The sequence below is a fragment of the Citrus clementina genome, unplaced genomic scaffold (assembly GCF_000493195.1).
Source record: "Citrus clementina cultivar Clemenules unplaced genomic scaffold, Citrus_clementina_v1.0 scaffold_5, whole genome shotgun sequence".
In the NCBI taxonomy this organism is placed as follows: Eukaryota; Viridiplantae; Streptophyta; class Magnoliopsida; order Sapindales; family Rutaceae; genus Citrus; species Citrus x clementina.
The window spans coordinates 24,422,715-24,436,495 of record NW_006262201.1 but is presented as its reverse complement, the minus strand read 5'-3'; the positions used below and the strand labels follow the sequence as shown (position 1 = coordinate 24,436,495).

Below are 13,781 nucleotides of genomic sequence, written 5' to 3'. Positions count from 1 at the left end.
TATTACCACACTGCATTCTCTTATTATTCCAACCAAACAAAATGTATCAAACTGAAAGACAGACGACCAAGATGGAGAATCACTTAATAGAACATCCTTAACATTGAATTATTGAAAGCAAGCTGAGAAGTTTGCCGGGGACAGCCTTAAGTGTGTGATGGCATGGTCCAGTTGTCGAGGTTGAGCTGGGTGATGTGTATTTCCTGAGGAAGAAGATGATACTTGATGCCCAGATTCTCGAAAATCTTTTTGAGCTCGAGAATAAGCTCTGATATCCTGATACTCCTCTCTCCATAGTTCTGGTGATTGATTGTATGTTGCACAGACAGGCACATTTTCAACTTGTTTAGCTCAGCTATCTCTTTCACTATCACCGAATGCTTAGGGTTCCAGTAGTTGGGTTTGCTCTCGACATACCTGCATTTATTGATAAATAACGCACGCATGCATCAGGAACATCTAAATGTTATTGAATAATCAAAGGGAACACGACAGTTCTTTCTATGTAGTTTTTGATTTTACCCCTAGTAGCTTTTATAGTACTCCGATGCATCTCTGACGTCAAAACTTTAACAGAAAAATTTAATTTAGCTACAGACAAATTAACCATATATTTTTGTTAATTCAAATTTTGACCTTCAAAAGAGTAACGAAGTACATATTACGATTTATGAAGGGTGTAGGAGCTGGGTAACTTGTAAAACTAAAAAACTGTAAGTGGAAAATGTCAGTTTGCTAACGAAGGTTAGTAATATAAATTAACCAACTTACACTTGTATGGCCTTCTTAAGAGCAATGATGGTCTCCATTGATGTGGACATATCAATGGTGAAGTTAACATTATCACTCATCTCTGGACTTCTGTAAAAATTGCTTATTGGTTTTGTGAGCAAAACTGCATTCGGATAGTAAATTTTCTCCATATCATACCGAAGAAACACTGTTGTTAATATATTCATTTCTTCAACAACCATCTACATATATATTCACAATAAATGCATCAAGTTAAGATTTAAGATAAAAGAGAAATTAAATAACTATTTATTTAAGAGCACTGATATTTGAGTACCAAGACAATACCAGGGCGACAGAAATAGTGTTACTAATCATTGTTCGTTTGTTCATTGAACAGTAACACTGTAGCATACCAAAATGATACTGGGCATGCAAAGTGTTATCATTTCTGTCATCCTGATTGGTGTCTTTCGGTGTTCAAATATCAATTTTCTTTAATTAATTACCTGGACACCATCAATGACACAACGATCTCCAATGTCAAAAGGGTGCATGACGAAGATGAAGACAATGGATTCAAAAACCATCTTGCAAGTGTTTTGGAACATGAACCCCACAAGAACTAGTTGTGTTAATACGAAAAATACAACTTTTGTTGTTGCAAGCTCCATCACTAGGAGAGACACCACTATTATTACCACTACCACCACTGCACTTGCTAATTTATGAAGCTGCTGCACTGCTGTTTTTGTGTCATTCAACGAATGTGCTAATGATTTTCTTTCAAAATAAGCTCGAACCTGCCCATTAAAAAATAGAAATAATTAATTACATGAGCAACGATATTCAGGTAAAAGAATTTGTCAAAATATTGACAAAAGCAAGGCAAAATGGCACCGGTTTTAACTTGTATTTTTTTGTCTGCAATATGTCAGTACACTTGTCTCTTTAGCATTTTTCATTCTTTTATAGGGTCTTGTTAACATGTGTGTTAAGAATATAAATTGAAGTAATTAAATGACAAATTATAAATATAATATTTATATATAATTCCCTGGGTCAATGTGTGGTTAATAAATATCATAATTAGAAAACAAAAAATGTAATACATACCACCCAATTTCTGAATGAAGATTTTGTAATCCTTCCGGTCTCAAGGGCTCCTTCAAAGAGAGGAAATATTGTATGAACCTCAACCCTCTTCAAGAATCTCATTAGATCTTCCTCTTCAATAAACCTTCAATAATTGACGGGAAAAAAAAGAAAGAAAGAGTGAAAGAATATATAAATTCCTTTATACTATATATAATAAAACCTCTTTATAGTGATTTTCTATATAGAAATAACCTTCAAAGTCATAAAAAGTTCTAATCCAGTTTGTGCTAATTATACATAAGAATAAACCCTACATTATAATAAGTTATAATTTTTTTAGATTTTATCTTAAAGAACTTATCTGCACAAAATAATAATTATCTAGATATTCAAAAACATATGCTACGTTTCTTAAAGGTTTAAGATTGAACAAAGCATTCTTTCTAAAGTTGTTTGAGACAATGATTTATACAACGTACAGTATTAATGAGTTTTATATTGAAAAAAAAATATTAAAGAGAATGCAAAAATTTAGACTTTTAAAATGATTTTTCTATTCGCAACACTACAAAAATACATGTACTAGGTTTTTAAAATTATGTCTCTCTTTTATCATTTTTTATATATTAGATTTGACACATTCCTTTAATTAATTATTAATATAGTACATACTCTAATTCTATAACACTTGCACTAAGAATAACTAAGTCAAAACATTAATTTTCATAACTACATCTTTATTAATTTATAACCTCCTCATAGAAATAAAATTAGTTTGGATCTAACAATATAACTAGAGAGAGATTTTACGTTATAAAATTGAGATGTAAATGAAGTACTTAACTAATGTTGCATTTATTGATTAATTTATATGTAGCTAATGTTTAATTAGTACTAAAAGTATTTCACTATTTAAACGCTAGTTAGTGAAAGAGTATACCATACTATATATATATTTGGCTTCTCGTACGCTTGGACTTAGATTTTATATTCATCTAATGACCTTGTGCTAAATAGCAAACTATAATTAATAGTTATTAGATAAGAGTGTGAACCGTAATCAAATTTTCATTAATTATATGTGGTTATAAATAAATATGTAATATAAAATCTTCAAAAGTTTACATCATCATCATCATCAACATCACCATCATCATTATTATTATTATTTTGTATCTTTCTTTTAAAAGGGAGAGGGGTGAGAAAAGTCTAAATCAATTTTTAATTCTTATATCCTAAAATTCAAACTCACATAGTCAACTAGATAAAATTGTTAGAAAATCGCTCAACTAAAGTTCTTGGAAGCAAAAGCTTACGTAATTATTCATACACGTTTGACATAATTAAAATCATTAAAACCTCCAACAACTCTTGTCAACAAAGATTTAAATATTATTTTTTCTTTTTCGAGGAGAAGATTTAAATATCCTTAATACCTCATAATAGTTGAATTTTCTTTTCTGACGAATGCATGACCAGTGAATGCAATAGAACCATTTAAAGTTGGTAGAACAATTCCATACAAAAATAGGCTAAGTGATTACTTGGACCACCACCAATATCCTCGTCATGCATTTTGTTTGGACCTTATCTGAAGATTGGTTAAATGTTTGTATGCACCATCTATGATCTATCCAATTGGACCACACAAGACCTTTCCAAGAATTACTCGAGCACTCTGACAGTGCACGAGCGGCCACCAGCTAGGTAGCACTAGTGTTGCTCCCACTAAGCTCTCATCAGTGGATCAAGACATCCACTCAGTTGTGCTCAATTTTCTATTAAATAGGAAAGGCACGTTTCAAATTCAATATATTATCATATTAAAAAAATATTTATTTAATCTCAATATTTAGAGTTAAGTTTTTATATTTTAAAAAATATCTCAAGATATTACTGCTGTTAAATATATTATATTCATACCTTTACTTTTTCTGTCAATATTCTTACCTTTTTGAGCATATTTACGAAAAGAAAAAAATGTTAATTTATCAAATTAGCATTAAAAGTAATATAAAATTTGTCACAAATTTTTATGTTATTATTTTATTTTTAGGATTAATTTAGTAAATTATTTTTTTAATAAAATAACTATCAGTAAAATTATTGTAAGGATATTGAACATTACTTTAAGTTGGCTGATATTACTTTATCTGTAAATGAATTATTAGTAAAATTGTTGCATGGATACAAAAAAAATATACTAATTCTTTTATACTAATATTTATTGGTTAATTTGTTAATAAATAATTATTTATTAATTTGTTGATTAAAGTTTTTTAGATAATTAATGTAAGAATATTATTGTCAGAGTATTATTGTACAAGTAAAGAAAAAGGAAAGGCAAGAATGTCACATGTCTAGCTAAAATGGTACTTTGAGATATTTTTCAAAATATGAAGACAAAATGAATACTTAACTTAAAATATAAGGACTAAATAAATGTTTGCCTTATTATATTATGATTTGTTAATAAAAACACAACCCCTATTTTTTTTTAAAGCATTTTTTTATTTTCTGACAGTCGTCAGCTTATGGTATATGCACATGCATCTGCCAGTATACGTGCACATATGCATGCGCTGTGGAGTAATATTTCCAAAGATCAAATTCAATATGTTATGATAAACGAAAGTAGAACCCTAAATTTTGAGAAATTATTTTTTTTAATAGTCACTAGTTTATATGCATGTGCAAGTATATATACGTGTATATACGTGCATATATAATTTTTTTTTTTTTTTTTTGTATAAACCGATACGACATAACAACACTGGTTATATATGCACAAGTAAGGGGAATAGAGAATCGAATAACGTACTTCGCACCGAGTTTGGCTACGTTCTTAAAGATCCTTTGAGCAGAGTTTGTAGCTTCCCATTCACTTGTAATCTCTGATTCCGCATTTCCAAAATAATCAACAGTCTTAGAAATAGTTGACAACCCCGAAGACTTAATGTAGCTCACCAGTCTCTTCATGCTCCAAGCTGATGCTGTCCTCTCCATGCTCAGCTTCCTCAGCTTCTCCATGTCAATTTTCCTCGACCCAAACCTCTTCGATTTGTAAACATTCCTCGCGTCCTTCCACTTTCCCTCCTTCCAATTTGATGGCAATGACATAGATCCACTCAGGTTATGGTTAGGGTTTTGTTTTTCTTCATCATTCGCCATTGATCCCTCCATTATTGGTGGACCTGATAGAGTTTCCAAAATGTAGTGATGGAACACACTCTCCTTCATTCTATCAAAGTATGTGGTTACATGAAAAGATGAGGCCAACACTTTGACTAACACAATCTTGATTAGCCAAATTGTTGCACCAAGTAACACAGCCACCAATGCTTGAAACACCTTCTCAAGTATCTTGTTTTTCTTGTGAAGTTTCTCGTTGAAGATGCAAGTCCATGCAAGAAGCACAAGACCCAACCATATGCAATTTCTGATGCTGTTTCTAAGGCCATAAACAAAATAGAGTACCTTTTCTCTAAGCATGAAATTGCGTTCGATTAAGAAGACGGCAAAACCCATCACCCAAGCTGAAACTAAGCGGCCACAAAAGTTTACCATTACCATTAAGCACCATTTCCAAATCTCAAGGCCCCATTTCCGTTCAATCTTGATAGATTTTATTGTCAGCGAACATATCAAACCAATCATGATGATGAAAAATAATACCAATTCCACAAAAAGTCTCCATTTGAACTTCCTCTTTTTCTTTCTCTGCTCCTTTGATTCAGTTCCCATATCTTCATCTTCAGCATCATCCTCAAGCTCTTTGTCCCACCCATCGTCATTGTCATCTGTTGAAGAAATATTGTTGCTGTCATCAGGAAAGGGTTCGATTTCGTAGGATTCAGGGATTGTTTTGTTGTGTGCAATGAGTGGGTAGTTGCGCTCTTGTAATCTTGATTTGGGTTTTGAGAAGCTGAGACGGCGTAGGGCATTTTTCCTTGTATCTGGGATTTGTTGAAGATCAGGAGCTGAGAAGCTGAGAGACTTTTTCTCCAATGGAAGAATATTATTAGGTTCCTTGTTAAGCTCAGTTTGCATGGATGGATTTGTAGGGCGTTGTTGATCTATACAGAGAACCACATGATCAGGCCTTGACATTTCCATGTGTCTGCAACTCTGCTTAATTATGCTAAACTGGTTTGGTGCATTTTCTAGCATGATCAACTCCTCTATTTATAGATAGAGTAATATTACACTTTTCAAGTAGTATTTTTTATTTCTTTATTTTTTTATTTAATTTATTAAAAGGTTGAGGGATGGACAAAGATTAAATGAATATGTTAATCCTATATTTCTCTAATAATTTGAATTTGGGTGGTTAATTAAATAAAATTATTTGAACATTACTCGGCCAGACCCATGAGAACGCTTTCCGAGTAATATATCAATATTCATAATCTTGAGTGAAGTGAAGCAATCTATTTGATCATAAAATAGATTTAAAAAAAAAAAATTCACACGCTCATTATAAAATTGATTATGAGTACCACATCAATACTTAAGATTAAAATATTGGAATATTGCTTCGAAAATATAGTATTATTCTTATATAGCTATTTTCTAGACAAACATATGCGATATGTTCGAAACAAATATATAAATTTCTGAAATGGTAATTAATTTTGGAAACTTATACACTAACAAGGCCATTTTCATAGTTGAGAATATCCAAAAAAAATCGTTAGAAAACAAGTGCATTATTTGGATGTCGCTTTTGTAAGTGCTCCAAGTGGAATCAACGGAAAGGGACGTAAAATCCCACGTTGTATTAATGGTGGTTTGAAAAGACTACTGCTGTGGAGATATTGTACGACAGGAAGTGAAAAAAGAAGCAAAAATACACTGTTACGCAACACGCCTCTGTGTGCGCTTTCTCGAAGAGCATGACCTCCACTAGTTACTTTTACATGAATGAGGCTCCTATGGTGAGTAACTTCACCAATTAAGTATATGGTGAGCAGAGTCTTTGACTCTTTGTCTACCGAATGATTCATATGAGCAACTAGATACATCACAAAATTATATGGTTCGTTGCTAATAGTGTTAAAACTGTGAATTTATCCAACAATATAATGTGACAGTATTATTTGCTATAACGTGAGTAACATCATTATACATGTACATGTACAAACATTTATTTTGTTATGGCGGAGTTTTTACATTCCCACGTGTGACTCCAAATTTATTGAACATATTCTTCCTGGTCAGTATTGATCTGGGCTGTGATAACCTCGCTGCGTCCCTGGCAGATTAGCCAAACAGTACCAAAACCCATAGACTCAAATGTAGAAGACTAAATTCAAGGGATTCGTCTCCTATGGTCAATGATCATATTCGAGGGGAAATAATCCCTGTCTTGTAGGGCAAAGTTTCGTGCTATATCTATCTCTTTAAGGAATTTTAAAGTAACTCTAAGATTTCACATTAACTATACAATAAATAAATGATATTATAACATGTAAAAATTTATTTTTAAGAACATACCTCCTCCTGTCGCCATAAGAATTTAGAGTTTTGCCCTTTCAGAAGTCCAAGTCTATTAAGAAAACAATCTCAGCAGATCCTCAAAAAGCACATTCGTTTATCCCCTAACCTCAGGAACATGATTCCACCATTTTATATTTTACTATGAGTTTATGAAATTTAAATCTCTTTTTTATTTGCTTTTTTTTTTTGAGTCTTTATATATTAATTGTACGTCAGGTGAGAACATTGTTCATCAGCAGCTAAGATTTTCTTATTTTCTTTGTATAATCTTTCGATTTTCATTTTTAAAAGATTTACCATGTAATGTAATGAGTTATATAACAGAAACTTATGATTTTTTTTCTTTTTGGTATCAGATCGCTAGTAAATTGAGTTGGAGCAAAAGGCGTGCTGACAAAACACTAAATTTAGTCAATGTATGGGTGCAAATTTCTTAGTTTTATAAACAGTTTGTAAATGTTCATTTTAAGAATTTAAAATGTACATGGGTTTGCAGGCAGTAAGTGTATATACGTATGTGTATATGTATATATGTGTGTGCGTCTGTATTCATGTCACTTGAGAAAAGCACGTAGTTAATGTACTTGTAATTGCATGAGTCTATTAAAGTAACTTGAGAAAAGCACGTAGTTAATGTATTTGTAAATGCATGAGTCTATTGAAGTATAAAAACTGTTAATTTTTGAAAAAATAAAATTTAATCTAAGTTAATTATAATTCTACCTAATTGGAAAGAAAATCTTTTGTTTAAGAAAATTAGAACTAAATAGGCAAGCAAATTAAGAATTCAAGAGATTAAGGCTACCCGTATCTAAGAATCTAACACAGTTCAACGTAATAATTATTTAATTATTAATTACCTAATTTTAGAATCTATATCTACTGATAAATATAACAATTAAGTCAAGTAATTTAATTTCATTTAGCCATGAGCCCATTAATAATAAATCAAAATAATATTTGACTTTTCTCCAATTTGATTTCTTTAAGCACAATTTATTCCATAATCTTCAATAAAATAAATTAGCCATCTAAAATTATTTAAGAGACTAACTAATATAAAAATATAGAGGAAATATGTTAATATATTATGCCCATCACCAATCAAACTTGGCACTAATTGTTACATCGAATTATTGAATTAATTTGCAAGAAAAGGAAACCTAGCCTAATTGATTGGTAGAAATAAGCCACAAATCAATGTTGCTTTTCGAGAGAAAAGAGGCTCAAAATTTTGAAATAATTGGAAACTAAGTCTTTTATAGTTTTAAGGGACTTCAGAACTTTCAACAAAGAAGGGAAAAATAAAAAGAATTCTCAAGAAAAGAAGCTAGCCCAAAGTAGCCTGTCACTTTTTTCTCCATTGATTCCATTACAATATTGCAGTTTTTTTTTTTTTTTTTTGAGCATCGTTTCTTTGTTTGGGTAAACAAACATAATAATGTGGTACGCCATTGCCTATTTCTTCCCTACATATTCAGCTACAGTTTTGGCTGCTGGGCCTCACCCTGAGCCAGTGCTGGTTCGATTGTCGATTCTATCATTTATTTTATCTTTTATCTTTTGTTTTTTCCCCACAAATATAGAGCAATAACAAGCACACAGATATCCGTCCTTGCACCGTGCTGTAATTAATAACTTGGCAATTGTAAAAAATTATAAAAATTGTAATATCAAATGTTATTTTTTATTTTTTAAAGAAAGAGATTTTGAGAATTGCTACCACTACACCTTCTAATGGGCTAAATAGTGCTGCAGGTATAACTCCTCCCTTTTATACACAGAACCCACCGTATCACTACAGGCGAGAGTTTATCAAAACCAATATAAATTTCACTCTTATTAATTTATGAGCACAAAAAGTTAATTTATATTAAGTATTTGAATTATGAAAAAGAAAATGATACGATTGATATAATTTAGGAATAATGATAGATTAGCAAATACTGAGTCAATCAATTTTTTTGTTGATTAACAATCAATTTTTCTTAATTACTAATTAAGATGGAAACAATCAATTATTGACCGATTATTAATATTGTTTCATTCTTATCAATAGCGAATAAGTTACCATGCAATATGTAAGTATTGAGTTTGGGGGCCTTTATTTATATTGTTGACAAATTAGGATTCATTCATCCTATCACTTACTCTCTTTTTGAGTTCATTGGAGGATAATAATAGAGGATTCAATTGAATTACTTTAGCTTATTGTGATTTTGTTTACTCACTACAAGAAAATGATCCTTTTGCCACGAAGCAATTTTTTAGCTAAATTTTTTTAGTCAAATTATAAATATTAAAGTTATCCATTTGCCACAAATCATTTGTGGCTAAAAATCTGTGTTTTGGCACGAATATAAAGATTGTTTCCAAAAGTTCCGCATGCATTCAGAAATACCACGCCTTGCAATTAGCCACAATATTAGTCACAAAAGTTGTGACTAAAGATTATAGTTTTTACCTACGAAACATTTGTCACCAAAAAATGTCATAGGCCACGAAATAACTTTGTGGCTATATATATTGCTTTTGGCCACGAAAACTTTTGTTTCGAAATAGCTTTATCGGCCATGAAATCAAATCGTGGCTATACGTGCTGCATATTGCCACAAAATATTGGTCACAAAAATTAAAAATATACAAATGTATCATGCTTCTATAAATGAAAATTTGAAAATAATATTTGTTATTTAACTTATTTGGTAGAATGATTAATGACTTAACTAGCTTCGTGAGGTTGCAATTTGATATTGGCAATTTGGCATGGACATTTTATATTATGGACTTGTTATATATATATTTTGGGTTGCCACAGACTTATAATTTGTAGTAGGCTTTTAAGTTTAAGCGTGTTTATGAATTGTGACTATTTTGCATTGGGATTTTTATTATTTTGCTTTTGATTTGAGGATTTTATATTTTTTTATTCATATATAGTTTATTAATATTATGTGTGTAGAGTATAGTTGAAACTTGGAAGTTAATGGAAGTGTAAATTGTAAAGTTCAATTCAAATTAGGTGCAAAGTATAAAATATGATAATATTAAGGTAAAACTGTAAAATCAAAAAAATGAAAAATTTGAACCGAACCGAACCGAACCAAACCAAATTTAGGAATCTTTCGGTTTGGTTCAGTTTGGTTCTTAAATTCAGTTCGACCTCGGTTCATTATCTTGAGAACCGATTGGTTTTGGTTTGGGACCTGAACCGAACCGAACCAACTATTGCCCACCCCTAAATTATATATCCACATCAGTGAGAAGGTTCTTCTACATTAAAAAATACAACTAGTTATATTCATTTTTTTGAGCTCACACTGTTATTCCCCATTAGCCAAAACTTGGGCAAAAGCTGGTTGTTATTCTATCCATCTTTTTTGGCATGTAAATGCTCAATCAATTTTCTCTAGGGATGGCAAAAAAATTCGGATCCGGTCTGCATCCGCAAAATCCGAATTTGGAGTTTAAAAATTGATATCCGCACGGATCCGGATCCGGATGCGCTTACATCCGGAAAATTGGATATCTGGATCCGACTTATTTTTTAATTAACTTAATATAATCAGTTTTCAATTGAAAAATACATAAACTAAAATTGGGGAAAAGAAAAAAAAAACCTAATCCCAAGATCCGCTTATAATACAGATACAGCCGCTTTTTATTATTTTTTAATGGGTTCTATAACCGCCACTGGTTACCCCTTATATCACTCGGTGGGAGCCGCCTCTGTTGCCTATGTTGCAACAGTTGCAACATACCACTACTTTTGTCATTTTGTAATTTAACAATTGGATCCAAGGGCAAGAATGGTAAAAGCAAATCCAACGGTAGGATGTATTTATTTTGGTTTTTTTCATTGCAATCCCTCTTATTTTTTTAAATGCCAGGAAAAAATATAATTATTAATATTTTATTTATTAGATTAGTTGTTAAATGATATGAATAAGGAATAAGTATGAAATTTAAGAGGACTTTTATTATTGATATTAGGCAATTACAATGCATGATTTAATACTCGTTTATTTATTCCACAAATTCTTAAACATTTCGTAATTTATTAATTATTACTATCATTTCTAGATCTACTCTCATTATTTAAATTTATTAATTATTATTTTTATATTAATTATTAATATATAAATATAATATGATATGATATAATAATATTATAATATAATTTATTTTTAATATTATAATTATTATAGTAAAAATAAAAATATAATTTAAATATATTTAATGTTTCAATTAAGACAAAAGTTAGCACACTGTAGTGAATTATATAATTAACTACAATCTAACTTTTAAAACTTCCAAACATAGGTAAGTAATAAATTAATGTGAACAATATTATAACAATATACAATATTATGTTCTAAACACACTGTAGTTAAATATAATTAACTACAATCTAACTTTTAAAACTTCCAAACATAGGTAAGTAATAAATTAATGTGAACAATATTATAACAATATACAATATTATGTTCTAAACACATTTTAATAATGCGTTTATTAAATAAGAATTGAAATGAGCTAGAATTGTAATAAGGAATTTGAATTATAATAAGTTATTTACTTGAGCTATAGGAATTGGAATCGGAATGAACAACATTCCCATTGATGTATTTACTTTATTTTATAATTGGAATAAACTATTATAAGTTATTAAAATGCCATTTGTTAATTGTATCCCTAAAATTATTTGTATATATTATAATTAAACAATAATAATAATAAAACTAAAAATAATAATTATGACAATAATGTTAATTAAAACAAAAAATTTAAAAAAATTAACAATAACAATAATAATAACAAAATTAACTGAAATAATAATATTAATAATGATAATAATCAAAATAATAAAAAAATTTTAATAAGTTTTAATAATAATAACAACAATAATTATTAATAATTAAAATAATAAAGTTAATATATTTTAATAACAATAATTTTAATCATAACAAGATAAATATTAATATTAATGAATTAATTACAGTATAATAACAATTAAAATAATAAAAGAAATAAATTTTAATAATAATAATAATGATAGTAATAATCATAAATAATAATAATTAAAATAAATAAAAATAATAAAATTTAATAGAAATAATCTTATATAATAATAATGATATTAATAATAATAATAATAATAAATTAAAATTCTTTTCAAACGTCATTTTATTCCAAAAATGGACTTATATGTAAAAGTTTGTTACTTTTAGTGGCTATTGAATTTTATAGAAAATATAAAGTAGTGTAGTGTAATCAAACATAAAATGACAAAAGTTATTGTATGTTGCAACATAGGCGGATCCGCTCGGTGATAGTGAAAAATATAAAAGGTAAATATCATTCAGATACCCTAGTTTTAAGAAAATAACAAAATAATCAATTTAAATATTAAAAATATCAAATGCCCCCTCAACTTTATATGAAAAAAAATAGACTTCTTGCTAATGAGAATATTATATAATTTAAGTAAATAATTATAATTATAAATTATTAAATATTTTTTATTACGTACATTATAAATTTAATGATATTTTGCATAAAAGTTATCATATTATTTTATTAATCTTTTGTTGGAAAAATGTAATATGAATATCTAGACCCATAGTAATCATTTTTATTTTCAAATATTTAGAAGAAATCAATCCATAATGCATATAGAGTATTCAAGCCTCTGGCTACTAATATGAGAATAGTTTTGGTTCAACTATTAGATAATTATCAAACAATTATCTTGTTAATTGGACCAAACATTATAATTAACGATAAAATATTATTTTATTATTATTATTGATTTAATATTAGTGGCTAATATTATTATATGATATGTATAGACAAATATATGGTATCTCAATCTCTTATGCAGACTAATTCATACAAACTTATGTAAAATTAATTCATTCTTTTACACTGCATTATTTTGATGGTTACATTTATTCACTACTATCAAGTTACCACATTTTTCCTAAATACTTATAACGGACACTTCTATACATTAAATGTAATATTAATTTTTAATCTATTGCTTTTAGTAGTATTGTAATTAATGATTTATAGTATTAAACTTATTATTTATGTTGTTAGTAACCATTGACTAAAAATAACTCAACTATGATACTTATTATCAATATTAGATTTTTATTATTAGAATGTGTATATAGTCTATAATCTACATATACATCTTTTTGGACAATTATGGCCCATGACTATAGTGACATAAATTCACAATGTAATTACCAATGTGACATAGATATTATTATATTTTTATTAGTTAATATAGTAACAACTTAATTTCCTCCTCACATGGGATTCAAACCCTTAACCAGGTGCCATCCACAAGCATAATTACAATTTTAATACAACTAAATAATCTTGTATTTATTATATTTACCGTTATAAATTTTAAACATTACATAATTACAACTTTTTAGATA

The 13,781-nt window shown here is 28.8% G+C and overlaps 1 protein-coding gene across 1 annotated transcript; it reads right to left on the bottom strand.

Annotated features, from left to right (window-relative positions):
- Positions 1 to 5,971, bottom strand: LOC18040295 (mechanosensitive ion channel protein 10). Its single transcript, XM_006432501.2, has 5 exons — positions 4,652 to 5,971; positions 1,849 to 1,972; positions 1,242 to 1,535; positions 772 to 974; positions 1 to 417 (listed from the first exon to the last, which is right to left on the bottom strand). The coding sequence occupies exons 1-5, from the start codon at positions 5,944 to 5,946 to the stop codon at positions 147 to 149; spliced, it is 2,187 nt and encodes a 728-aa protein (XP_006432564.1). The 5' UTR covers positions 5,947 to 5,971; the 3' UTR covers positions 1 to 146.
- Positions 5,972 to 13,781: the final 7,810 nt, after the last annotated feature.

What these genes read in the sequence shown, in the direction of transcription:
- LOC18040295 (XM_006432501.2), bottom strand. Translation starts at nt 5,946, where the DNA reads ATGGAAATGTCAAGGCCTGATCATGTGGTTCTCTGTATAGATCAACAA. An exon ending in GTAGCCAAACTCGGTGCGAA is followed by an intron (nt 1,973 to 4,651) that starts GTACGTTATTCG and finishes CAATTATTGAAG; the next exon opens with GTTTATTGAAGAGGAAGATC. An exon ending in GTGTCATTGATGGTGTCCAG is followed by an intron (nt 975 to 1,241) that starts GTAATTAATTAA and finishes ATATATATGTAG; the next exon opens with ATGGTTGTTGAAGAAATGAA.